At 44.8% G+C, this 27,810-nt stretch overlaps 2 protein-coding genes across 5 annotated transcripts in view; both read left to right on the top strand.

The window, feature by feature from the left end:
- pogzb (pogo transposable element derived with ZNF domain b) overlaps window positions 1–12,564 on the top strand; it is a 16,295-nt gene extending 3,731 nt beyond the window's left edge. For all 4 annotated transcript variants that reach the window (XM_071468697.1, XM_071468695.1, XM_071468693.1 and 1 more), the window contains exons 6-19: window positions 1–58; window positions 153–272; window positions 533–740; window positions 827–978; window positions 1,184–1,284; window positions 1,363–1,509; window positions 1,659–1,793; window positions 1,891–2,093; window positions 2,808–2,957; window positions 3,328–3,387; window positions 3,834–3,946; window positions 6,708–8,357; window positions 8,456–8,492; window positions 8,704–12,564. The exon at window positions 1–58 is cut by the window's left edge and continues 125 nt beyond it. In XM_071468697.1, the coding sequence (XP_071324798.1) occupies window positions 1–58; window positions 153–272; window positions 533–740; window positions 827–978; window positions 1,184–1,284; window positions 1,363–1,509; window positions 1,659–1,793; window positions 1,891–2,093; window positions 2,808–2,957; window positions 3,328–3,387; window positions 3,834–3,946; window positions 6,708–8,357; window positions 8,456–8,492; window positions 8,704–10,552 (4,983 nt within the window). In that variant the 3' untranslated portion in view covers window positions 10,553–12,564. The remainder of the gene's footprint in view (window positions 59–152; window positions 273–532; window positions 741–826; window positions 979–1,183; window positions 1,285–1,362; window positions 1,510–1,658; window positions 1,794–1,890; window positions 2,094–2,807; window positions 2,958–3,327; window positions 3,388–3,833; window positions 3,947–6,707; window positions 8,358–8,455; window positions 8,493–8,703) is intronic.
- A 925-nt stretch (window positions 12,565–13,489) lies between these two features.
- selenbp1 (selenium binding protein 1) lies at window positions 13,490–27,788 on the top strand. Its single transcript, XM_071468706.1, has 12 exons — window positions 13,490–13,586; window positions 17,429–17,482; window positions 19,026–19,138; window positions 19,838–20,023; window positions 22,648–22,768; window positions 22,970–23,152; window positions 23,955–24,136; window positions 24,977–25,055; window positions 25,163–25,284; window positions 25,372–25,464; window positions 25,630–25,748; window positions 25,947–27,788. Exons 1-12 carry the CDS (start codon window positions 13,583–13,585, stop codon window positions 26,107–26,109), a joined length of 1,419 nt encoding a protein of 472 aa, XP_071324807.1. The 5' UTR covers window positions 13,490–13,582; the 3' UTR covers window positions 26,110–27,788.
- The last annotated feature ends 22 nt before the right edge of the window (window positions 27,789–27,810 follow it).

Genomic DNA, 27,810 nt, shown 5'->3' with positions numbered 1-27,810 from the left:
TTCACCGCCATGCAGCTACCCGCCACGCTGACCATCCGAACCAGCACACCAGGACCCGGTCAGTGCACTGGACACACTGGGAGGAGGATCTGATCAGAATTGATCCCATTCATAGACTGATGTATTGATTGATTGATCTCTTTTTTTTCCAGTTAACCTCCAGATGACCCAGGTGGGTGGAGCCAACTCCCTGAAGCTGGCAGGTTCTCCCGCCCTTCCCTCCGGCTCGGCCAATGGAGTCACCAGAGTTACCACATTCAGCAGCAGTACAAGTAGGGCAACTGTCAGAACTGGTTCCACTCTAATACTGGATCAGTACTGGTTCCTCAGGGTCTCACCTGTACAGCTAATTTATATTTTTATATCACTGTAAACACAGAAAACATTAGAGATGTAACATCTGATGTCACTGATCTAGTGATGTCACTGATGTAATGATAACACTGAACATGTGGGAGGAGCAACAGTGAGTCAGGTGATGTTTCAGGGGCTCAGCTCACATTAACTGTTTCTGTTTCACCTGGTCTTGCAGCTCCTGGTCCCACCCCCTCTGTTGTCATGACCCCCAGCATGGCCTCAGTGCCGCCCCCCGACCCCCCGAGGGTGGTGATGAGTGTGGAGGAGTTCTATTATGGGACGTTTGAAGGCGACCTGAGTCTGAGGAAGCCACACCCACTGGGAATCAAAACCTGCACCTTCACCTGCCAGATCTGCTCACACCTGGCTGAGAACAACCTGAGGTGGGACCCCTGAGCACCTGAACACACCTGGGCAGTCTTGGTACAGGTGCAGTGGTGTGTGTGTTAACCTGTGTTTGTGTGTGCAGGTTGATGCAGCATATGCTCCAGCACTCGGAGCTGATTGGAGGAGGAGGAGTAGATGAGAGGAAGTGCTGCAGGTTCTGTTATCGACAGTTCTCGTCTCCAGCTCAGCTGCAGACCCACCAGGAGCAGGTGCATGGTCCCGCCCTCTCCTCCAGTAAGAACCACACCTGCTTACACACCTGAAGAACAAAAAACAACTGTGGACTTACCTGTCCTGATCTGGACCTGACATGACTTGACTTCAGTCTTGGTGGTCTGGTCTTGGGTCTACCTGTCTTGACTTGATACCTGCTGGATTTGACTCAAGACCTGCTGGTAGGACTGGACCTGACAGAAACTTACCTGTGTCTCTGTCTCAGGTATGTGTCGTATATGTGAGTGGGCGTTTGAGAATGAGCCAGCCTTCTTGAACCACATGAAGTCCAACCACAAACCAGGAGAGATGCCCTACATCTGCCAGGTGAGTCTGACCTCTGACCTTTGACCTGTGTCCTCCCTCACTGTTTGTCCTCAGCATTAATTCAGGTTTGACTTGCAGGTGTGTTCGTATCGCTCCTCCTTCTACTCAGACGTCCTGCAGCACTTTGCCAGCTTCCACAGAGACTCCCGCTTCCTGCTGTGTGTTTTCTGTCTGAAGGTGACCAGAAACCCCACCAGCTACCAGCAGCACCTGCTGAGACACCAGGTAACCACACCCACACCAGCAGGTGCAGCCACCGTGTTGTGCAGAGAGAGCACTCGCCTGAAGTCACATCCTGGACTGAACTTCCTGTCTGCTCAGAACCAGAACATGATGTCATCATGTGTGACGCTGCATCCTGTCCTCTGTCTCAGATCAGCCAGGCCTTCCACTGCAACAGGTGTCGTCTTCAGTTTGTCTTCCTCAAGGACAAGATGCAACACAAACTGGAAAACCACCGCAGCTTCCGTCGACCTACCCAGCTGGAAGGACTGCCGCCGGGGTCAAAGGTCAGCTGCCAACAGTGCTGACCCTCACTCTGTTGCTGTGTTTTATTTTTCTGCTACATCAGCTCTCAGGTCTTAGTACTGATCCCTGTGTCTCCAGGTAACCATAAGGACCTATGGGAAGCTCAGGTCTCCGATGACATCAGCAGGTGGGAGGCTCCTCCAGACCCCCTCGTCCCTCGTCCAACCAATCATCATCAAGACAGAGCAGCAGAAGTCCCCGATCCAGAGAAACCCTATGCTCTCCAAATCCCCCCGGCCTCCCACCAAGAGACCGGTCAGCCGCCGAGTCCACGTCAACAGGTGAGACATTGAGCCAGGTGTTACCCTCCTCACTCAGTGATTGGTCAGCTGTAGGGAACCCTGAGTGTTCCTGAAGAGCCTTCTCTAAAACCTTTATTTAATAAAAACATCTGAGACCTTAAACCTTTGACTTGTTTTGGAAATAATTGGCTTCAACTGAAAAACAAAAACATTTGTCAACATTCTCAGTTCAACTTTATCAAAAATGTTTACTGATGTTTTTAATGCTGATGAAGACGAAGGTAAAGATGATTTACAATAATGTCTGAGGCTGAGAAATAAAGGTTGTAGTGACAGTGATGCATCAGGTGAATCTTCACCTCTGGATAGGGGTGATACTGACTCCTCCTTCTCCTCCTCCTCCTCTTCCTCCTCCTGAGTCTCTCTCCTCACTCAGGATCAGACACAAACCGCAACTTTAAAAACTTTTGCAGCTAAAACCACTGAAAAATTGGTAGCGTCTCAAAAACGACGTGTTCATGTACTATGTGTGTTTGTCTCATCTGGTCTTAAAGAGTTAAAGAACCAGTGTCTCTGGGTCTGAGACTCGATAGGACAGAGAGACCTGAACCTGTCTGAGACGTCCAATCAGCTCAGAGGAGACACTGCTGGTACAGGTGGGAAGGTGTCACATGTCAGTGTAAAGGAAAACGTGTCCCTACTGAGGGACAGAGGACAGGTGTGTTCACAGATGTCCCTGCTTGTCTCCCGCAGGATGTCATCATATGACGGAGACCGGTTGGTGTGTTTGGAGTGTGGAACCGACGCCTCTGACTTCTCCGCTCACTACCCGACTCACGTCCACTGTCTGCTGTGTCCATACAGCAGCTGCTGCTCCAGGGCCTACGCTGCTCACATGATACAGTAAGAATACTGCAGTAATACTCACTGAGTACTGCAGGAGTACTGACAAACTGAACTAAACTAAATGTGAAAATTAAATAAAAAAGATACATATGAAAATGCAGCTTAAAAACAGTAAAACTGTAGAAACACCTGAAAAGATAAAAGAATAAAAAGATAAAAGCTGATGAAGATTAAATTGTGGTATTTTCAGATCAAAGGTTTAATTAAACATCTCTGGTTGTTTTTAGAGCAGCAGAGTTAAACTTTACACATTTTGAATTTAAACTTTATTTTTTTCACTCCACTGTTGAACTTCCAGAGGAGTCTGCTGATTCATTTCTGTGATTGTTTGATTGATTGATTGTCTTGTTCTTGTTGTTAATTTCAGTCACCACGTGCCACGTTCCAAAGACAAAGTTCTTCCTCTGCACAGACTGCCTCCTCCATGGTGAGACTCATTGATCCCTTATTGATCTGATCAGGTTTAAATTCTATAGAGATGCACTGTCCCTGTCAGTAGTGGACAGTAAACTACAGAAACACCTGAGACCAGGTGACCAGCAGTGACCCACAGGCTCATTCAGAGTTAGAGGACTGATCCATGTGAATGTTCACAAAAGGAACAGAGTTCACTCTTCTTCTCAGATTTACATGTTGTTTACTGAAGCTCAGAGTCGGAGATGAAGCAGATCAGAGCAAAATAAAATTAAACAATTAAAGGTCAGTTTCTTACAGCAGAGACTCCTCTTCACCTGCATCAGTCCTGCTTTAACTCTCAACTTTATCTCCATCACAGTGTGACAGGTTCAAGGCTCCTCTGTGCTGCAGTGACTAAGTCTGACCTGCAGGTGGAGCTCTGCAGCTCTGTGATAACGATGTCTCTGTCTCCGTCAGTGTGTTCCTGCTGCAGTGCTCTCACTGTGACTTCAGGCCTCAGACTGCTGATCAGATGGCTGCTCACCTGCTGACCAACCCTGAGCACCACAGCGCCACCTGTCACACCAGGAGTAAGACAGCACGCACACACACACACACACACACACACACACACACACACACACACACACACACACACAGTCTAAGGCCCCTGGGGCAGGTTCGTGGTTCAGAAGGGTTGAACTTAATCTTTTAATTGATCGTGGGCGTGTTTTGGGCGTAACATGTAATAAACCAATCGGAGAGCCGTCTCCCATCCCCTTCAAGAGCCAATACACCTATGGAGTGTGTTTACTGTTTAAAAATTGTGAATGCTGGAAAATGACAACTCAGTCTGGAGACAGAGCCCCAACAGGTGTGTTCAGACTGGGATCCTTCAGGTCTGTCCAGTGCTTCAGGGTCAGGACAAGTGAAGAACAAAGTCCATCAGTCTAGACAAGCGAGCAGATTCAGGTCTGACGTGGTTGTTGTCAGTAACACTGAGTCATGATGATGAGGTTATTACTTTTCTTTTCCTTGGTGGGTGCAGGATCCCTCTGGAACAGGGTTTTCAGACCGACAGTAGATCAGACTCAGACTCGGTCCATTCAGACAGGAAACACACAGAACTGGTCACATGATCACATCTGGATTTAGTCTCCAAAGTAAATATTTCAGTCAGAGTCTGAAGTTTATTTTGGCCTCTTCAGTCACAAAACCAGACAAGAACTTAAAGACCAGAACTTGAAGACGAGACCAGTGTTTTCAGACTGCACAGTAATGTGATTCACTTCCTCTTTGACGTTATGAGAACTTGAGCTAATATTAAACTTTATCACCTCAGTTTTCACCTTGAGCTGCAGAGACTCATCAATAATTAACTCAATGTTTCTGGTTTATTTTGAAGCTGTTTGTAGTTAAATCACTTCAGACTCATTTTACAGACAAAACAATCAACAATTTAAAAAAAGATCAGCAGATTGATCAGTAATGAAATTAGTTGTTGTTAGTCGCAGTCTGACGTTCATCTGCATCTTGTGACAAAAGGCAGAGAAATCATAACTAGAGCTGCAGCAATCAGTTTATTAATTAATCTACAAAATGAATCAACTATTTAAAAAATCAATCATTTTAGTTCATATAGTTAATAATTAGCTGAAAGCTCTGGAAGAAAAAGTCAGTGGACCTTATGATAACAGCCTTCAAGCTCAACAATAGAGTTCACTTCAACAGATAACAAAACCTTTCACACTTTAAATAAACAACATGAACTCAAAGTAATGAACTTTAATGTTAAACCTGTAAATATTTTTATTCCAAGAACCATTGAAATGAAAGACTGAGCCACAGTATTTGATTTTATGTTTTAACATTTTAAGTATTTTTTTATTTTATACTTTGTTTAAACCTGGATTTCAGACGATTGCCCAGAATCGAACTGTTGAACATGATTGTAATTAAGTGAAGAACAACAAATGGATAAACATGAAAAATCTCTGCAGAAACACCAGTGACGTCTCCTCAGCTTCAGCTTCTCTTTCTGCTGGTTGTGTTAATCAAACCTCAGCTGCTGTTGATGAAATACTCCTGCGTCCTCTCCTCCTCTTAACTCAAACTCCTCAGGGAGGACCGGAGGCTTCCTCAGAGCTGTTTCCCTCCTGTTGCTCCACAGCTCAGACAGCGTCCGGCTCCAAAGTAAATAACACTGACCTGATTCTGCCTCCTCGACAGAACCAAGGAAACAGAGGACGTGTAAACAGCAGAGGGACAATGTTGTATCTGGAACAATGTGTTTATACATTGAGATGTTTTCCAACATGATCTGAGGCCGATCTGACCTTTGCTTCTAAACGCAGAACTGCATCCAAAATCTATTCTATCACATTTACATTATCATTTATATTACACTATCACTTATACATTTACATTAGATCCACATGGAGATCCAGAGTTAGAGGTAAAATGAGACAAAATGAACACGTCAAACATCCATAGAAACTTCCTCATCTCTCCTCCAGCTTATTTCACCTCTACACAGTTCATTTATGTGCTCCAAGCAATCATCCATTCATGAAAACCCTTCTCACCTCAAGTCTCCTGGTTATTTGTGGTCTGGACCAGGGGCCGGCTGCAGCAGCTCTTCAGAGGAGTTGTAACATCAGTGTTTGTTCATTCTGAAGAGAGAGTGACGCCAACTGAAGTGACCCTTCAGAAGTTTTCCCTCAGAAATCCCAGCTCTGCTCCTACAGCGTTGACCAGGTCTAAACATACACTTTCAGTAAATTGAAGCAGGTTGTGCCTCACAACCTAGTTCTTTCATAGAGGTCAGTTGTTTAATGTTAATATTACAGCGACTAGCTGCCAGGTGTAGTGGCTGATAACCAACTGACTGATTTACCTGCTGCAAAAATAAGACAGACAGGATGTTCACCATTAGCAGGGAACATGTGAACTAAACCTTTTTTCAACTCAAATGTTTCACAGTCTTTTGCTGAAATGTGACGCTGCAGTCTTTACTTTATCAGGTACTTTCTGATTGGACACAGATGTCTTTAGTACGACTTAGAAACTCCGTGGTTTAAATAGAGTTGCTGATCCTGCTTTAATAACCAGGATGAAGACACTGGCCTCGCTCCTACATCCTGTGGACCCTGAAGTAGATCGGTTGTGGTGTTTGAAACTTGAATCCAGAAATGGATTATGGTGCAGTAGGTTTGAGTTTCTACAGCTGTTTTTATATGATTTATGAGGAACAATGGTTGATCTTGTTTTGATATGGATGTTTCTAGAAATTATTATATTAAATGACTGTTTTCAGATGTTAACAATCGTTATTTTCCTGCTTCTTTTCAGCCTACATTGAACCTGACATCCAGTTCTGTCAGAATGACAAGCAGGATTCCTCAGAGGAGAAGGAACCAGGTCAGAACAAGGACTTGCCTGATCCGTCCTGGAGATCAGCAGATTGTTGGAAACAGCCAGTAGAGAGCGACAGCACCAAGTTCACCATTGTCCCATTCATGCAGAGCAGCGGCCCTCGTCACTACCTGTCCAAGAACACAGACGCCATTGACTTCTTCAACCTGCTCTTCCCTGCAGAGTTGATGGAGCTGATCACCAGCGAGACCAATGCCCACGCCAAGACTTGCAAGTTCCTGGGAGCCTGCCAATCAGACTGGGTCCCTGTCACTTCTCATGAGATCAAGGGTTTCATTGGACTGGTCATTCTGATGGGGATCCAGAACCTGCCTGACCCATCACATTACTGGTCCTGGAGTCACTATGATAACAGCTACACCTTCTACCGAGCTATGAGCTTCAAGCGTTTCAAGCAGATTGCTGCCAACATACGCATGGGTAGTTTTGCCACAGATGAGTATCGTGGTACCAACAACCCCAGTGACTCGCTGCATATCTTTAGGCCGATGCTGGACATCGTGGGTGGAGCTATGTGGAACGCTTACCAGCCAAACTGCTGTCTGACCATTGACAGGGCACTGCTGCCCAGCCTGGAGGAGGAGAGCTGCCACACTAAAGGGAACCCCAAGACTCAGCCTCAGGTGTGGCTGCTCTGTGACTCCAAGTCAGGCTACTGCCACCGCCTCTTCATCCAGGTAGGGGAGAAGGTGGGCCAGGAGCCGGGCTTCACTGTGGTTCCGGAGCTGATAAAGGGTCTGGAGGACAAACACCACCAGCTCTACCTGGCTAGCTCGCTTACTTCTGTCCCGCTCATGCAGAAGCTTCTGGACCAGGGCATCTACGCCTCCAGTTCTTTCCCTCCACCTAACCCCACCCTGCCCAGAGAGCTGTGGGAAGAGGGCCGGCTGGAGAAACCCGGGGACTTCCTGCAGAGGCAGTTTGGCCCCTTGCTGGCCACCCGCTGGAGGGACACCAAGGAGATGGGCTGCCTGTCGACGAATGCAGCTCCAGGTGAACCAGACACTGTTTGGAGGAGATCTCAGACCAAAGTGGGCGGCTTGGACCCCATCGACCGTCCCATGGCATTTCGCCTCCTGCAAGAGAACATGCGAGGGGTCGACATCTGTAAGCAGCTGCTGGCCTGTAACCCACTCGGAGGAATTCCCCAGGACCGACACTGGCGCAGCCTCTTCTGGTTTCTGGTCAACCTGAGCATCGTTAATGCCTTTATAGTGCTGCGGGAGAGTCGCAAAGAGAACCCACCCGCTTGGGTGCAAGACGGTCTTTTTACTCAAGTCAACTTCCGTAAGCGTCTGGGCAACCAGCTCGCTAAGTGTGCCCAGATATATTTTGAGACCATGGAGATCGCCAGCTCCCGTGGGATGAGGGTGGAGGCGGTTGAAGAACCAGTTAAACAAAGACACAGAATCACAAAGATTAGCTCGATCTCCAAGAGGTGCAAGAACTGCAACTTGAAGAGCATCCGCCATGAAAGCGTGTACGGCTGCATCATCTGTAAAGCCAACCTGTGTAAACAGCCGAACTGCTTCTGGGAATTTCATGGCCTGTCACCTCTAAACAAAGGTCAGTATTTCAAAATTACTTTGAAAAGATCCTCCTCAGTTCTCTAACTAAGAATTCAGTTTATTACTGTTAAACTTTATGTTTGATGTTTTTAACAGGATCAGCAAAAGTTGGATTTCTCAAGGATAGAATAAGGTAATCATTTGACTAAATACAATGTTAGAATGTCTAATGTCAGATTTGAATGAACCAAGAGTTGTTTTATCATGTTAATGTGTGTGTGTGTGTGTGTTTATGTGTGAAATTAATTTTTCATCTACTGTGTTTTGTTAAAAGTTGTTGCTGTGCTTTGATCTGTGCTTTGATTTGAATAATATTGACAAATGACTGATTCTTTGTGCTGCAGCGGGGCAGTCGAAGTGGATGAGGTCGAGGACAACATGGATGAGGCAATGGCCCCTGTAGAAGACTTTTCTGACGACGAGAGAGTCGATGATCTGGATGACATGGATGAAGGAACCAAAGACATGAATGAGGAATTTGTCAAAGAAGTAAAACATCCAGTGTTTCACTCGCAATCGACAACAAACAGTCACCCCCAAGTGGCACCCATCTTGTCTGCCTCTAAAGAGCGTGATGATTTTCTCACTGCCCGTCAGCTGAGGATAGCCCTGTTTGCTCTGTGTGATGGACTCCGCCAAGCCTCAAGGGTCTTTTCAACTGAGACCCAACTCATCCGGATGTGGCTGAAGGAGGCCAAGAAGCGTTTGAAGCAAACTGAACAGGAACATGGCGAGGATCGCATGGTGGCCTGGGTGCTGTCCATGCGTGAGCAGCAGCTTCCAATCACTGAGAGCAACCTCTTCCACAAAGCCTCCATGCTGAAGAAGAAGGGTGGTTTCAGTGACTCCTTCCGGATCTCCTATGATTGGGCAGTGAGCTTCATGCTGCAGCACCGGCTGGGCGTACGGAGCATTGGCAGGGCAGCCACACTGAGTCGCACGCTGCCAGTTTCCCTAGAGGCCAAAGTCAAGTCCTTCAGGGAGTTTACCCAGAAGATCATCCAGGTTCACAAGCTGTCAGAAAGCACTGTAGCTGCAATGGACGAGCTCTGTCTCTTTGTGGATTTGAGGTTAGTCCAGGACAGGTCTCGCCGCTCAGAGGCCCTGGAACTCACTGGGTCTTTACCTCTGGTCACTGTGTACCTGACAGCACTGGCAGATGGCACCATGCTGCCGTCTTTGGTGCTGGCCAACAGACAGCTGGCTGGGAAAGTTCTGCCAGAGTTCATCCTGCTGGAAGCCGGCCCAGAGAGTCTCTTAGTGGAAGAAGCTTTGGATCTCTGGACTAACAAGGTCTGGCTGCAGCACATGTCTGGTTTAACCCAGTACAATAAATCAATGCTGGTCTCAGACCGACATCGGGAACACATGGGAGATCAGTTCCTGACTTCCATCAGTGGCTCAGGTACCCTCCCAGCAGTGATTCCTCCAGGTTGTTCCTTCTGTCTTCAGCCTCTGGAGGTTTGTGTGAAGCCAGTTCTGCAGCGCTTCATGCTGTCACGTTGGGCACAGTTCACTGCTGGAAATCCGAAGGAGCTGGAGGAGATGTCACCCCATCGGCTCCAAGCAAACGTGGCCCAGCTGCTGGTTGACTGGGTGGTCGAGGCCCTGACACTCTTGAACAAACTCCCCCAGCTTTGGAAGAAGTCGTTTAGGTTGTCGGGTCTTCTTCTGAAAGAGGATGTGCAGAAGGAGGAAGGGGCGTTGACAAGTCAGAAACCAGATGAGATTCAGTTGGACCTCCTCAAGACCTTGGCAGAGGCCTTGCTGGGTGCTGAAGCTCTGGAAGCCACTTTTCTTGATCTACTGGAGCTGGAAGATGAAGAGGACACCAAGGAAGATCAAAACAGAGGGCAAGGACAGGAGACCTCAGAGGAGACACAGAAGAACAAAGAAGAGACAGGGAAGGAGGTGAAAGAAGACAGGAAGGAGACAGAAGAGAAAGGGATGGAAACAGTAGAAGGTAGGCTAGAGGACACAGAGAGGGACAAAAAAGATGAGGTTATGACAATAGAAGAGGACAGTGAGGAGGAAGGAAAGGAGACAGAGGAGGACAATAAGGAGGGCAACAAGGAGAGACGAGAAACCAGGATTGTGATAGGAGAGGAAGTTGGGGATGAGTGGAAGATAAAGAGCAGGACAGAAGGTATAGAGGCCAATGTAAAGGAGGACAGCAGGATGGACAAAAGCTGAAGAGATAACAAAAATGTGGATAAAGGTCTGTAAAGACTACAAACACCTGAGTTGTCCCCGAGAAGGTGTCTGAAGAGACTTGTGGGTTTATCTGACTTATCTCATCTGAGATTTACTGGAACCTGAAAACTAAATGTAGAGTGGTGATGGGTGGACTTGGGGGTGTTCAGGGGGGACAACAAGCAGCAACCAGCCCAACTGAGGGTGAAAGGCTGGGCCACCTGTCAAAGAAATCCCACCCATAAATGCACCTTTCTTTGTGCAGACTCTCCGATACAGGTGTGCAGTCGACTTTTGTCCAGATACAGACCAGGTAAACAGGACCCAGATGGAAGGTGGGCTTCATAACGTAGATATGATAAAGAACCACAATCATGGACGTAGGTCAAACTGTGAAATTAAAAATCTGCAGTATCTAGTGGATAATCAGAGGAACTGCGGCCTTCTGCACTGACGCTGTGTTGGTTGTTGCTTGTTTGGGACGTTAATCGTGTGTCACATTGACAGAGACCAGCAGGACTTCGTGTTGAGTTTATAGTCAGAGGCCGACACCACAGGATGTGAAGTCAGATTATCATCCTGATCTGGTGACCGACTCTGAGACGGTGGAGTCAACGAGTTTGGGTTGTTTGGACGTTTTGGGATCGAAGTCCCGGCCTGAAGGAGTTCTCATGTGTCAGTTATTGATTTGTACAGATGAAACAAACTGAAGACAACAGTGTAGCTGGAGCTGTTCAGTGACACCAGTTACAGTAGTTTTAAAGTAGTAGTTGTGTTGTTTTTTCCTGCCTCAGTCTTCAAGTCAGGAGGAAGTTAAAGCTCTGCCTTCAGAGCAGCCAATCAGTGTCTCCATTTGTCCGTCTGACAGGTACATGTTTACACTCGCTGAAAGTTGCAGCAAATGCAGACAAACATTGAAATGTACAGAATATTATGTTTTTAAAAGTCAGATAATGATGCAACAGATAAATCAGGTGAATGACACCAGGAATATGAATATATGAAGAACATATGACCATTAAAAATATTGAAGTTCTTCAAACAGACTTTGACACCTTGTGGTAGGATGTTACAAACAGGATGTTAACATTGACCTAATGGTAATTTAACATGTCAGTGTCATGTGTGAACAAACGCCTGAGTCACACCTGAAACATTCCTGTCACTGTCAGCACGAGTCTGAACAGGTTGATGTTGAACTGCTCAAGTTGATGAACTCAGAAACACTGACAGACACCACAGCAGTAGTTTAACACCCTCCAACAACAGTCCCAGCGACGACCTGTCGTTAACACTCAGACATCACTGTAGCAACGATCACTGATGAACCTGAAGATAAACTGTCTCTGAACTTAACTGTGATCATGAGTTAAAACCTTTTAAAAGGTTTTAAATGAGTGAAGCAGCTGGTCGTCTAATCAGCTTATCAGATGAAACAACTCAGTTTTTATGTAATGGTTCCTAACGCATCTGAAATCTGTCACATGACCAAAAACATCCAGTGACATTTGGCCTTTTCAGACTTTTTAGGTTCAGGTTCATCAACATATCAAACGTAGTCCGGGACAGAACGCTGAAGTCCTGGACCTCCACAGTCCACCACCCTGATGAGCCAGAGACAGGCTGAAGGATCATAAATCAAACAAACCAGAGGGAAAGAAGAAAACACGTCACTGCAATGACAGACCGAGTCCAGATTCACTGCATCAGAACCTCCTGCAGGGACCAGAGTCCGTGAGACTACCTGTTGGTGGATCAGGAGGTGGGTGGTCTGTTACCTGTCAGTATGGTGGCAGTGGAGATGAGTTCTTGAAACTGATTGGTCAGTCTGGAGTTAGTTGGTGCTTAAATGAGTGAGTTCATCATGAAGACTGCAGACATTCATGTGACCAGAACCTGGACCTGAATTGATGATGATGAATGTCAGACAGGAAGCTACCTGTTTTTATTCCTGTCCAGATGAAGATGATGTCAACATGTCTGATCCTCAGAAATAAAACAAACCATCTGCAGGTTTGGGTTGTGTTGTTTTTTGGGTTGGGGTGGGGGCGGGGGGTTGTAGAGGGGACCCCCGGTCTCAGAGGTGGAGCAGACTGAGCTGGTTTCTTCCTTCAGGTCAGTTACATCAGTCACATTCAAACTGCATCAACACAGAAACCAGACAGTTTGACACCAGAGGATCAAAGAATCTGATCAGCTGAGGAAGATTTAACGAAGGAAAACATTAATTCAAAGAATGAGGTTTTTTTTCAGTGTGAATTTTGACCACCAAATTCTAATCAATTGATCTCTGAGTGAATGAAAATGTAATAAACTTTTCTCTCGACAAAGAGACACAAACTGAAAATATGAATCAAATGAACAAATCAACACAATGTGAAGTTTATTCTGACAACACGTACACTGTGAACATACACACACACTGTGAACACACACTGAACACACTGATCCTCAGGTTGTGTTGTGTGTTTACACTAACTGGTGTGGAACTGGTTTAAACCTGATCTACACTATGAATCTTTCAGCTCCTTTGACGTGAAACTTTTTACAGATATTATTTTGTACTTCACACAGTGACTTAACTACAGCTACACAACAGTTACACAACAGTATCAGCTTCACAATGACAATCATTCATCAGTTTTACTTTTTTACTACAGTTCTCAGATTCATTTATTAGCTGTTCTCACATTTTGTGTGTGTGTGCTCTTCAGTTTCTCATCAGCACCACATCAGACAAACAACAGAACCTCATTAACATTTTGCATAAATTTTTTTTTAATTATTATTTTTTTAATTAATTAATTGTGAATTAATTTAAGATCATTGTCAGACTGAATCTCTCTGGGCTTCACAGGGTTAACAGTCAGGTTGTGTGACCAGTGTGTGAGCCCCGAGTCTCCTCTCTGATTGGCTGATGTGAAAACTGTTAAACCCCACCCTCCTGGTTTTTCACAGGATCTGGTCTGAGAGAATCCAGACTGCCTGAGAGCAGGACCTGCAGGAGCTGATCAGACTAGGAGCTCAGACATGGGTGAGCTCATCTTTATTTTATCTCTTTAATCATCTCTCCAACACCTGTCATTCACTCACTCACTCACTCACTCACTCATTCATTAACTCATTCACTCACTCATTAACCTGCAGCTTCTGTTTGTCTCAGCTGCTAAAATCTCATGTTTTTCATGGAGTCTGGTTGGAGCAGAGCTGCAGCTCTGTTGGTGAACTTTGCTCTGTTTCCTGTTGTCAGGAGGGAAAAGTAAAGGTTCAGTCTGCGATGTTACTTCAGATTTCAGATCTCACTGTAAAGAACGGTTGGTTGATCACTTTATTCACAGCAGTGAGTCGTGGCTCTGAGGAGAAAACAAACATAAAGGGAAACAAAATTATTTCAGCAGAGTTGATTTAATGTCAGAATTATCTGCTCTGACCTCGTCTCCTCGACCTCGATGGAAAACATCATGAGGTAAAGGAGAGAAGTGAAGGAGAGGTCATAAAGACTTAGGAAAGGAGTCCAACTACATTAGGATTTTTTAAAAACTAACTTAATTTCTAACACGGAGGATAAATCCTCCTTTCAAACACAAAACAAACAGGACAAAGTGTTGAAATAAGAAAAAAAGAAAGAAACGGGTTTTTGGTTAAGGAGAAAATTAATTTGAAACAACATTTGTGTGTAGATTGTGATGATGAAGATGATGAAGATGATGATAGTTTTGTTCTTCATGATGAAAGAGAATAAATCTGTATTTATTGATCCGAAGCTCAGACCATCAGACCAGGTTTCCATCAGTCCTGGATCGGGTCTCAAACATCAAACAGCTGCTCAAACTACAGTCGTCTGTCACTTTAAATGTTGCTGCAGCAAGGAATTGTGGGACGACATCTTTTTCTTTCCCCCTCATAAAGAAAGGTCCAGTGTTTCTTTTCCTAAAGACAGTGGTGATTCTAGCTCGTCTGGTGATCAGCCCCCCCCCATTTATACGTATACACATGTATACATATTTAAGCCGATCTTATCTCATGTATGTGCTGCACTGCAGAAATCCTTCATCTCACAAACAGATGAACACACTGAAGAGAACCTGATTATTACACTGTTACATACAAACACACGTTTTAAACTGTCACCTGTCATCGTCTGAAATCTGCCCAGCAACCACATGGTTAGAACTGGTTCTGTACAGAGACAGTATCAGTTCTAACCAGCTCCCACCACCCCGACGTGATGAGCAAATGATTGATAGAAAACTGAACATGTGCAAATGAAACCCCTCCCACCCCCCCACACACACAGACAAGATGCTGCTGTGGGCGTCTGTCCATGTCGCCCTTATCTAAAACCTCTATTGGCTAACGGAGATAGGAAACATTGAAGCTCCTTTCCTCAGCTCCTTTCCTCAGCTCTTTTCTTCAGCTCTCATCATGGCTGCTCAGATTCTTCAGCTCATATGTTGCAGTGACAGTAGTGTCATGATGTCACATGACCAACAGGCAGGAAATCAAACTGAGCAAAAAACTACGACACCATCTCTGTCTATGTGACACAAGTGAATTGCATCTCATTGCATCTCATCACAAATAACCAAGTCCAGTTGCTTTCGATTTAAAACTCCTTTGAGATACTATGACCTGGACAAATGAGAATATTCACAGGCTTATTGCATCTCAAGGTTTTGTGGGATTCCAGGTGACGTGTGATTGGCTGTCAAAGTGACGGAGGAGGAAGTTAAAACAGGAGAAATTCACCAGGTGACGAAGGAGCAGGTTTAGAATCAGGTCAATGAGACAGGAAGTGCATCACGTCAACCACCATGTGTGTGTGTGTATTTTTTTATTATCATTATTTTCCTTTTTGCCTCAGTCCTGCAGGTGATGTATGTTAGTCATCATCATCTGGTTCCCTCCACTAACAGCCAATAGGATTTCTCTGTGGTGTTTTGGATGATGAGAGAAAATAAACAACAGTTTCTGATCCTGACAGGTTTTGTTCAGCAGGATCATCTTCACTAATGACTCCACTTTATGATGTTTGAAAAGTGCAACACAGATCTGGCTTCAGTCGTCGGTCCTGAGCTGAGACTCGACTAATCCAGACATGTTGGGACAGAACAGGGATTAGAACTTTAGTCGTTAATAACACGTTGCTTCATCGTGGAACTGGAACAGAGTCAAAATATTTTAATCTGGTATCAAACTGTCAAGATTCATCAGCTGATTAGTGAAGAGTGGAGATGGTCTCATGTTTCCTGTGGTGATGTGTCTGCACTTATCTCAGTTTGAATCATTGGATCCAGATTTTCTCACGACCACTCATCACACTGACTTCAGCCTGCGTGGTTGAGGACCTGATGGAGTGCAGTGATCAGACTCCGCCCCCTCGCCTCAGGGAGGTCATCACATCTGAAAACGTCAGAGCAAATGTTCAGTCAGGAGTAATTCACACGAACTGAGTCTGAATCAGAACCCCAGAAATATCAAAACTGAACATAGGGTTGAGAAGTGAACGTGTTTGTCCTGATGGAGCCGCTGTAGGTCTGTAACTGTCTGAAAAGTAATTTCTCACTAATTATGAGGAGAATAAAAATTTCCTTGGACTATTGAACATCTTTATTTTTCTGCTGTTAAAGCTCAGGAGTCTCAGACAGGAAGTGACTTTGTGGCGTCTCAGTATATGCAGCTCAGGTGGACTGGACTGAACCTGACCTCTCAAAACCAACTCAAGATTCAAACATTTCAGCAACAAAATTTAATATTTATCTGATTATTTTTATATACATGTTTAATATGTGATTATTGATTATTGATTGATTATTTTCTTAGTGACTCAAATGGAGTGAAAATGTCTGTCTCAGTCACTCAGACTTCAAATGTCTTGTTTGCTTTACTGAGACAATCTGACCCTGTAGAGACACAAACATCATTATTCTCTCATTCTAGCTGATTAAGTTGCTGATTGATTTTTTTTAGATAAACTGACAAATTGTTGCAGCTGAAACTAAAGGACAGGACTGTTCCTTTAAATCTGAAGGCAGTGTGTGTGTGTGTGTGTGTGTGTGTGTGTGTGTGTTATGTAACACTGGCGGAGGTGACCTTAGATCACATGAACACTCAGTAGAGTGCTGAGCTGCCGAGGTTTAATCTCTAAACTCCAACTATTTGACTTTTGTTATTTTTGTCCTTCGTTTGTTTCCGTAGACGAGACTCAGGTCAGATCCAGCTCAGTCTGGGACCTGGACTCAGTCTGATCAGGATTTTACAGACAAGACTAAAGAACCAATGTCGTTGTCTGAGTTGGAGAAATGAGAAACATTGATCAGTGACTTCCTCATCGTCACAGCTGATCACATGATCGATCACGTGTCTGATCAGAGGAGGAGTAACCAATCAGAGACATAGATCAACACCTGAACATTCTTTAAAGAATCCTACAGTTTATTCAGTGGTTGTTTTTCTGTAGAATTAACATTTTAATGTGAAAACATTTATTTATTTAAAGTTCATATAGGTCACAGAGAGACAGGGGGTCACTGTGGCTGCAGCTGTTGGAGGGGGGGTTGTTGTGTTGTTTGTTGTCAGCTGCACCTGTATCAGGTGCGTGTCAGTCAGAGCTCTACTCTCCTGGGTTTAACTGATAATTGAATCACTAATAAAACACCTGCAGAGATCTGAAGGATCAGTCTGAGAGGTGAGGTGAGGACAGAGGTGGAGAGCTGCTGATCTGCTTCAGACCACTTCAGACCACAGACTGTCTGTCTGGACACATCAGCTGTGAGCTGTGGAACTGTGGGATTTTCAGACCTCTGTAACTCTCCAGGACTGAACCCTCTGGGGGTCCGGACCCGATGTCTCTGACTTGTTGTTGTGTTTTCTCAGCCAGCTGCTCAGGATGTGGACCGGGATACCGCAGCCCGCTGGACGCCATGAAGGGTGAGACCGCTGTCTGTATTTATCTTATTAGTTGTTGTCCTGATCTCCGTCCTGCTCCACTGTGCACGACCCTGTGACCTTTCCTCTGGGGTCACACTCAGGTCAAGCACCTTCAGTCCTGCAGCAGCTGTTTTCACCTCAGACTCTATGACAATGCTTTAATGGAATCAACTGATGTTAGCGTGTTCCTGTGTGTTTCAATATGATTTTTCATCAGCATGAACACACTCGCATCCTGCTGACCCAGATTCTCACCGCAGCACCACACGTGGTCTAATCTGCTGAAAACAGACAGGAAGTGGGACCAATGTCTTGAACCAGAACCAGCTGCTGCTCAGCTGACGATGAGGTGCAGAGTGACACCTTGATGACACTCATCACGTCATCTGTTTGTCTGGGGGCATGCAGTGTTAAAGGTGTTTTATCTGAAGTGTTGATCTCCATCAGAAGATATATTTGTGTTTTTAAGAACCAAAAACCATCTCAGTGTAGTTTTACATCTCCTCTCTCAGGCTTCTCTCTGGAGCTCTAGTAACAACAGGTCAGTCAGCCAATCAGAAGAGAGGATCTGAGCCTCTCCTCTGATTGGCTGACTGTTTTCTGAGTGATCCAATAAAAATATAGCAGATTTCAGGTAAACAGTCAGAGAAACCAAATCCTGCAAGGTTGGATGGTGGGTCCAGGTGGGCGGGGCTTGGGGCATGGCTGAGGGCAGTGACTGCTTTGTTGTGACATCACAAAGTTCCAGAAGTCCTGACGGCTGGTTTTAGGGCTCAGTTTCTGAATACAGGCTGTGTGCATTTCTCTGTGGACTGAGGCTTTGATACTTTCACAGTATTAATATAGAACCTAGACCTGCTTTATAATCACAAACACATGGACATCTACCTTATACTGGATGGAGCTTTAATGTTACTGTGACCATTTGATGTATTGAAGTGGGTTAATGTGTTTCAGTTCATGTGGAAATCTTCTGGCTTCTAAACAAAACAGTTCCATGTCTTCAGTGTGAACAGATGCTCACAGAACATCTGCCATTCACACTGTGATGCAGCACTCACACGTACATGTTGGAGAATTGAATGTGAGATGATGTTGTGCGTTGCCGAACTGCACTGTGGTTCCGTTGCTTCACTTCACACCTGTGGTACAAGTTGAGAAAGGTGAAATTCTTCAGTGCAGGCCTCAGCCGATCAAATCATGATCATGCAGATGTACAGGGAGCGTGTGCAGACTGGAGCCTGAGGGAGTTGTACGTTCCTTTAGTGTGGACAGCTATCATAGCACATTAGCTACCTTTGCTACTAAATCAGCATCCATGACAGACAACCTTCTGACAGTGATGTCATGTCCTGAACGGGAAACTGTTTTGGTTGCTGTTGCTATGACGATCTTCTCAGCACCAAGCATCAAGCATGTCCTCTCTCAGACGTTAACCCAATGCGTATGTGTGAGTGTTCTGTGAGACTTGATGGCTGTAGTGGACTCTGGAGCCTCATGGTTTAGGTCTTTCAGCTCTGAGTTTACTGTCTTTGTGGTCAAGGTCCTCGAGAGGAGATCGTCTACCTGCCCTGCATCTACCGCAACACCGACATCCTGAAACCAGACTACCTGGCCACTGTTGATGTCGACCCAAAGTCCCCCACCTACTGCCAGGTAGACCCGGCCACCCAGTCTCCTGCTGAGTATCTTAACCAGACCCGTGCTGAGTGCAATAGTCCAATGGTCCAGTAATCCAGTAGTCCAATGGTTCATTGGTCCAGTAGTCCAGTAGTCTAGTTGTCCAGTGGTCCAATAGTCCAATAGTCCAGTAGTCCAGTAATCTAGTAGTCCAATGGTCCAGTAGTCCAGTAGTCTAGGAGTCCAGTGCTCCAGTAGTCCAGTTGTCCAGCAGTCTAGTGGTACAGTGGTCCAATAGTCCAGTAGTCTAGTGGTCCAATAGTCCAGTAGTCCAGTAGTCTAGTAGTCCAGTTGTCTAGTAGTCCAGTAGTCCAGTAGTCTAGTAGTGCAGTGGTCCAATAGTCCAGTAGTCCAGTAGTCTAGTAGTCCAGTGGTCCAATAGTCCAGTAGTCCAGTAGTCTAGGAGTCCAGGGCTCCAGTAGTCCAGTAGTCCAATAGTCCAGTAGTCCAGTGGTCCAATAGTCCAGTAGGCCAGTGGTCCAGTTGTCCAGTGGTCCAGTAGTCCAGTAGTCCAATGGTCCAGTGGTCCAGTGGTCCAGTAGTCCAGGGGACCAGTAGTCCAGTAGCCCGGTGGTGGAGTAGGCCGGTGGTCCAATAGTCTGGTGGTCCAGTAGTGGAGAGGTCGAGTAGGTCAAAGGTTTGACCTGTCATGACCTTTGACCTCTGCCCTCTCAGGTGATCCACAGGTTGCCAATGCCAAACCTCCGTGACGAGCTGCATCACTCAGGCTGGAATGCCTGCAGTAGCTGCTTCGGAGACGCCTCCAAGAAGAGGAACCGTCTGATTTTGCCGGCGCTCATCTCCTCCAGAGTCTACGTGGTTGATGTCGGGACCAATCCCAGAGCGCCGCAGATTCACAAGGTACAAATGCTGAGCTGGCTAAGCTGTGTGCAGCTCAGAGACTGAGCAGTCTCTAGACAGCTAGTTGTTATTATCTTCTGTGTTTTGACCTGTACAAGGTCAAAACTCTTTGTTATTTATTACTTATTGACAGTGTTATTGATTATTGACAGATTTATTACCTCAGGCTGTATTGTTCTTTTCTTTATATACAACATCTATTTCCTGTCTGTCTGTCCTCCTCTGAGGTTTCTTTAGAGATGGTTGTGTGCTGATTGTTGAGTCAGTTGTGAGGCTGTTATCAGTTCATAGCAGCAGACTCTTCACTGGTTTCACTGGTCAGCTGTTACTGGTCTGAAACCAGTGTCATTGTCACATTTTAATGTGTTTAGAAAATTATTGTTGTGTTGTTGTTTTCTAGACAAAACTAAATTCTCTATGCAAATAGAATCTATTATCAACCTCAACTGCTACAGTTCTCCTCTAATAAAGTTTGAGAGGAACAATGAACCCACACCCATGTTGACACCGACCGGCCTCCTCTGAAGGGTTTACAGAGATGTTTAGATGAAGAAAACCTGTCTCCATGTTCACTGAACTGGTCCCAGCCAGACCCAGGATCAGAGAGTTAACCAAGATCAGAGAGTGGACCAGGATCAGAGAGTGGAGTCAGACCTTCTCCGGTGTAGTCAGAATAAAACTGGAGGCTGTTTGTTCATCCTGAACCACAGTGACTGAGGGAAAACTCACTGTTGCCTCTATCCAGAGCTGGATTATCACTCGCCCTGAGACCCCAGAAACTCTCGCCCAGAGAGCTCCAGGTTCACTGTGGACCAATTACTTTGTGGTAATTTGATTAATTGCACATTTGTTTGGTAGCAGCAGTTAAAAAACCCAAGGAGGGGGAGGCCCGGTAGTCGAGTGGTTAGGGCGCATACCATTTACCAAAGACGCTCTTAGCAGGCAGGCACCGGTTCGACTCCCGATCGGTCCGACTCTTTCCTGCATGTCATTCCCCTCTCTACCCCCTTTCCTGTCAGTCTCCACTGAACTATAATAAAGGCATAAAAGCCCAAAAAATAATAACTTTAAAAAACCCAAGGAGGGAGCTTACCTCATCTTCAAGTCCTGCCTTGTCGGGGGATCGAGTTTGGGGAATGGGAGTTCAGTGAGGACCACAGTTAATTTTTGCCCTGAGGCCCCATAATGGGTTGACTGGGCCCTGACCGTGATTCAGAAAACTGCAGCTGTTTTCTTTAGATTCAGAGGAATAATTCCCTCAGGCATTTAGTCAGAGAGCAGGGGAGGTAAAATGAGACAGCTGAACTGACAGAGAAAACATCGAGGAGAGGGGGTGGGGTGGGGGAGGGGAGGAGGAGGAGGGGAAGGAAGTATGGGGGTTGTGGGGTGGGAGTTGGAGGGGGAGGAGGGTTCATCTTGAGTTCAGACTACAAGATAAACTCTGTCCCAGCTGCTCTTTAGAAAACTTAAAATATTTGAATGACATTTTTGTTGGCCTCAGTCTGATGATGATGATGATGATGATGATGATGATGCTGAGTCACAGTGTAATCATTAAACAGCCAGTCCTCCTCAGAGACCTTCATGAACTGCTGAAGTGGAGACATGAAACTGGAGATTTAAAAACAACATTAAGGATTCTGGGACTTTCACAGATGATGTAGTTCTGCTGGTTTCATCAAACCGGGCCTCCATGAGGACTGGGACAGTTTACAGCTGTGTGAGAGTCAGCACCTCCCAGTCTGAGATCCTGGCATGCTGCTGGTGGATTGTTGCAGAGTCAGAGTTAACATGGACTCTGTATCAGCCTGTAGTGGTTCAGAAGGAGTTGAAGCTCTAGATTCAGAAGTGGATCTCTGTTCCAGTCTTCGGTTGTGGTCCTGGTTAGTAATGACTAAAAATGAGATGGTTTACCAAAGCAGTTGATATGAGCTTCTTTTGCAAGAGGTCTGGACTTAGTCTTTGAAGAGGACCTCAGAGAACCACTGCTCCTTCATGTTGAAAGGAGCTGAGGTGATCAGTATCCTCCTGGACACCTCCCTGTGGAGGAGACACCAGGACACAGTGGAGGGACTGTGTATCCTATCAGGTCTGAGAATACCACAAGATCATCCAGTGGGATCTGGAGCAGCAGGCCGAGGACAAAAAGATCTGGTTACCTTGCTTATCCTGCTGCCAACTCACCCCAGACCCAGTCTTCAGGCAGTACTGCAAGGTTCTAGGTTCCTATCAAAGGAAAAGTCCAGTCAGTAACATGGTTCTGGTTTCCTGTTTTTGTGACACTACAGCAGGATTCTTGGCTCTCATCCCACTGAGCTTAAAGTCAGTACCGAAGGGTTCTGGGTTGGTATCCTGGTAAGCCACCAGTAACTACATCAGGGTTATACAGGTTCTAAGTCTCTAATCAGTATTACACGATTCATGGTTTTGATCCCATTTAAATCCAGTAAGTACCACTGGGTGAGTTTTACATTTCAATTCCAATACCTTAGAGATGACACTCAAGGTAAGCAGCAAAAGATGGATTGATGCTTTTATTGTGAAGCAGTTTGTATCTTTTGTTTTCATTGATAAGGTGTAAATTAAAAATGACAGTGACTGAGTTGTGTTCTCGTTGTCTTCAGATGGTCGAACCTGTGGATCTGTACTGGAAGTGTGACTTGGCAAATCCTCACACTTCTCACTGTCTGGGAAATGGTCAGATCATGATCAGCTGCTTGGGAGACCCATCTGGAAATGGCAAGGGTGAGACCTCCAGCAAACTGGATCACAACTCCCCACGCACCTCTTCATGTGAAGTTTTGTCATAAACACCACAAAGTAAAGGAATGTCAAAGGAACTCAACCAGCTCTGCACACTCTGAATGACAAACCTTCTCCATTGATTGTTGTCATAGTGGCCTCTAGTGGACAGTTTCAGTGTTACACCTGCTGTCGTTCTCTCAGGTGGTTTCATTCTGCTGGATGGTGAGACGTTCGAGGTGGTCGGTAACTGGGAGCACCCAGGCGAAGCAGTGTCCTTTGGGTATGACTTCTGGTACCAACCTCGACACAACGTGATGATCAGTACTGAGTGGGGTGCACCTAAAGCTCTGGCTGATGGTTTTAACCCTGCCCACATAATGGAAGGTGAGTCAGGAGGAAACCGGGGGTTTCCTTTAGCTTATCACAACTATTGTCTGATGTCACATGTCATCTAGGCACCATCATCCTTGACACTCTAGATCATAGGTTCTGATCCCAATAATACTCCAGGCAGTTCTGCAAGGATGGTGGTTTCTCTTCCATTAATACCACACTCATCACCAGAGGATTTTAGGTTTCATTAAGACTCCAATCAGTACTTGAGATTCTAGTTCCTTGGAAGTCTCTAGTAATACAGGGTTATTGGTTCTGCTCCCAGTAACACTCTGGTCAGTAGGAGAAGGTTCTAGCCTCTGATTGAGTAAGTCTTGAGTCAGTACTGCAAAGTTCATTGGTCCTATTCCACTAAGTCTTCATTAGTAAATCAGGGCTCTAGACCCTGATCCCAGAAAGTCCCACACAGGGTTTAAAGTCTTCCAGACAAGGCTACAGCATTCTATATCCAAATAAGACTCCAGATAGGACCCGGGACTTAAAGTTCCCATTGAGGCTCCAGTCAGTAACATGGGGTTCTACATTCTGATGCCAGTAAAACTCAAATCTATTCTTCAGGGATCTATGTTCACATTCAAATGAGACTCAGTTGGTATAATGGATTTCAGTTCATACCAAAGTTTCTGTTCTAGAAAAATTCAGTTAGCGCAGAATGATATAAGGTTAGTCTCTGGTGAGGGACACAAAGTAGAGCAAAGTAGAGCAAAGTCAATCAATTATGACAAAGTCAATCAATTATCAATTATGACACTTTCCACTCAGCTCAACTTTGTCATCATTGCTGGTACCCCAGGTCACTACGGTAGTTGCCTCCATGTTTGGGACTGGACCACCCACAGGAGGCTGCAGACGCTTGACCTGGGTGAAGAGGGAGCTATTCCTCTGGAGGTACGGTTCCTCCATGACCCCAACGCCACTGAAGGCTACGTGGGATGTGCTCTGCGATCAACTGTCTTCAGATTCTACAAAACACCAGTTAGTACCACAAGGTTCTAGATCCTAATAAGATTTCAATCAGAACCTTAGGGTTCTAGAGCACACTAAGGCTTTAGTCAGTGGCCCAGAGTTCTTATCCCAGTATGGCTTCATCCATACTACAATGTTTTTATCTTAAGATGCACCACTTTTACTATGTTTTCACCTGATGCCCACGCTGCTCCAAAGAGACTTTCAGAAACACTGCTGAACCCGTTTTAGTCTAAAACTCCAGGGTTGTGTTGTAGTCTGGACGGACAGAAACCCACCCATGGTGGCTCCTCATTGGCTCTTATCAGCCTGGACTACCAGTGGTGAAACAATATGGATAATGAATTAAAGTGTTACTGACCCTTCAGTTCAGGTCTGTATTTGAACTCTACAACTGTCTTTGCTGTTCCTCCTTCAGAGGATTTACTGGAACTAACCCAATGAGAGGAGACAATCTGCTTCCTGTTTACACCAGCTCGCACATGCCCAGTGTATGTGAATGGTCATGGATGTGCGCGTTTTCAGGTGTGTTGGTATGGACAGAGATTGTTTTAGCTTTAAAACGCTGTTTTAAAATGAAAACGTATTAGTGTGGATGTAGCCTAAGACTCCAGTCAGTACATCAGGGTTCAAGGTTCTGATCCCTGTGAGGCTTTAAGCCGAGTTCAGACCACAGGAGTTTTAACCCTGATTCACCCCCATTGACAATCAGAGGGGAAACCTGTTCAAACACAGCAGTGTCAATGATACATGAACAACCATGTCCAGAACCTGTGTGGGTTTACTCCAGCAAAGGGGGGCCACAGCCAAGACAAGTCTCGACTCTGTCTGGTTTTGTTTTTTGATCAGAAAGGTGACTGGGCTGCAGAGAAGGTGATAAGTGTTCCTAGTAAGAAGGTGGAGGGATGGATGCTGCCAGAGATGCCTGGTGAGTCTGTCTGTCTGACCTGTTACTTGTCTGACCTTCTGACCTGATACCTGTCTGTCTGATCTCTTACCTGTCTGACCTTCTGACCTGTTACCTGTCTGACCCAGGACTGATCACAGACATCCTGATCTCATTGGATGACCGTTTCCTGTACTTCAGTAATTGGCTGCACGGGGACGTCAGACAGTATGACATCACAGACAGGAGGAAGCCCCGATTGGTTGGCCAGGTCTGATATTATAAAACCTGTCCAGTGATGAAGGATGCAAAGGCAAAAACCTCAGAGTGAGACAGCTCACCTGTCTGTCTGTTCCAGGTGTTTCTGGGAGGAAGTATTGTCAGTGATGGACCAGTCAGAGTCCTGGAGGACCCTGAGAACCAGCCACAGCCCCGCCCACGCTCCATCCAGGTAACATAGACAGGAGGCAGAGAGACGGGAGAGCATGGACCTGTCTTGTCTGTCCAACATCCTGTCTTCTGTTCTCTGCTGGGATTTATTTATCATTTATTCATTGATCTTTCTGATTGATCATCACTCTCTCACCTGTCTCTCTCTCACCTGTCTGTCTGTCAGGGGAGGCGTGTCTATGGAGGTCCTCAGATGTTACAGTTGAGTTTGGACGGTCGGAGACTTTATCTGACGACGTCTCTGTTCAGCAGCTGGGACAAACAGTTCTATCCTGACATGGTCAAGTATGTGAAGTACTGACACTACTGCAGTACTACTGTAATACTACTGTAGTACTACTGTAATACCCTACTATATATGACTCCTGCTGCTACCAATATAAATAAACTAGTGCTCTGCATGTCCACATACTTTTGATCATATAGTGTATGTTAGCCAAGTGAACCCATACAAGCCTGATCCTCTCTCCTCTTCCTGCTCAGAGAGGGCTCAGTGATGATGCAGATCGATGTGAACTCTGTCAGCGGAGGTCTGTCCCTGAATGAAAACTTCCTGGTGGATTTCGGTAAAGAACCTGACGGCCCAGTTCTGGCCCATGAGCTGAGATATCCAGGAGGAGACTGTACATCTGACATCTGGGTGTAACTGGAGGTCATTCCTCAGACAGGAAGTTAGAATGTCTCAACCTACAGATTACTCAATAAACCCAGGACACGATTTTCTCTTTAATGGTCCCATCAAGTAAAACACAATGAAAATATATATATTTACAGATTTTAGTTCCTTTGGGCTAAAAATAAAAACTCTGAGTCTTAATGAACAGTTCAGATGTCACTTCACAGTAAAAGTTGATTTTCTCAGGGTAACCCAATAGCTGAGTGGTCGAGAACAGCTAGCAAGCTCTTAACAGGCAGTAGCTAGTTCGACTCCTGACCGGCCTAACTCTTTCCTGCATGTCATTCCCCTTTCTCTACCCCCTTTCCTGTCAGTCTCCACTGTCCTGTCTGATTATAAAGGCACAAAAGCCCAAAAATAAAATTAAAAAAAGAAAGTTAATTTTCTCCATTTCTGTGAAATAAATCAGATGGGACATTTCTTATAGAACTTTAACTTTAACTTTTCAATGTAACAATAAAACTTAATGGTCACAAACATACAAACTTATAACAACCAAACAAACACAAACTTTTACATCTGACTTAAAAGTACCATAAACAACATATACAAATATTATAATAACTAAATAATAATAACAAGAGCAGCAACAATAACAACCCATCATGCAATAGTGGGTGAGTGTGATGGTGACATTTTAAAACACAAAATAATAATAATGATGATGATGATAATACAATAATAATAATAATAATAATAACAATTAGGTAAAAATAAGGTTGAAGAAAAAGAAAGTAATAAAATTCATATTCAAAAATTGTCACTGAAATTAATTTTTAATGACACTTCAGTCAAGTTTAAGCCTAAGAAATAAAATATTTTACATTAAACAAACATGAAATACTCTTTACAGACAAATCAAAATCAAAAAAGAGCCACATGTCACATCTTCTGTCCAGAATCAGCTGTGATCAGGTTGAAGGATCTTTTTGTTTAAACCTGAATATCTTTGTCCATTTTCTCTTCATTCCTCTCTGTACTTTCACCTGACAGCTGCATAACTTCACTAGATTTACAATTTTTTTTAAGTGTTAAAGAGTAATTACAATGGAACTGAAACAGTGAATCGACTGATAGGAAATAAACAGAGGATTTGATGCTTTTCCTTTCAATGATTTGAATTATCATAATCATCATTATCATTATTTTAATTATGTAGTAGTGAAGGTTTCACTTTGTGATGACATTTCTCATTTTCAGAAATTTTTCAAATCAAATTAATGAATGAAAAAATAATCAGATTCATTTCGAGTAGAAATATCCTGATATAAAACTACAGCAGTAAAACACTGTTTACATCAGAGATAATAATAATCTGATGATCTCATGTACAACAGTTTTACTTCAGTAACAGTGTGTTTCTACTCTGGTTTCACTGAAGTCAAGGATCTGCCTCCTTCCTCTACCACAGGTGAATGAACTGATTATTACCACCTGATTATTATTCACCTGATGACTGAAGACAAATACACAGTTTGTGATCAGGAATCTTTGTAGTCAGTGGAAATATAGACCAGATCAAACATTAATGTTTAGTGTCATAGAAATAACTCACTGTCATATTTTACATGAATCCAGCAGGTGTTTGTGAATATTCATGAGACTCCTACATGTCAGTTTGTGAAATTAAATTCACCTATTTGACCTCACCTGGTGTCACCTGGTCAGTTT

This window comes from Trachinotus anak, unplaced genomic scaffold, assembly GCF_046630095.1.
Source record: "Trachinotus anak isolate AG129_WGS33_773 ecotype Australia unplaced genomic scaffold, CSIRO_AGI_Tana_v1 ptg000032l, whole genome shotgun sequence".
Taxonomy (NCBI): Eukaryota; Metazoa; Chordata; class Actinopteri; order Carangiformes; family Carangidae; genus Trachinotus; species Trachinotus anak.
Note: the sequence above shows the minus strand (reverse complement) of the source record. Positions and strands in the feature narration are given on the sequence as shown.

Coding starts and splice junctions, on each gene's coding strand:
- selenbp1 (XM_071468706.1), top strand. Junction 20,024..22,647: donor GAGCGCCGCAGATTCACAAG/GTACAAATGCTG, acceptor CGTTGTCTTCAG/ATGGTCGAACCTGTGGATCT. Junction 25,465..25,629: donor CCCGCCCACGCTCCATCCAG/GTAACATAGACA, acceptor TCTGTCTGTCAG/GGGAGGCGTGTCTATGGAGG.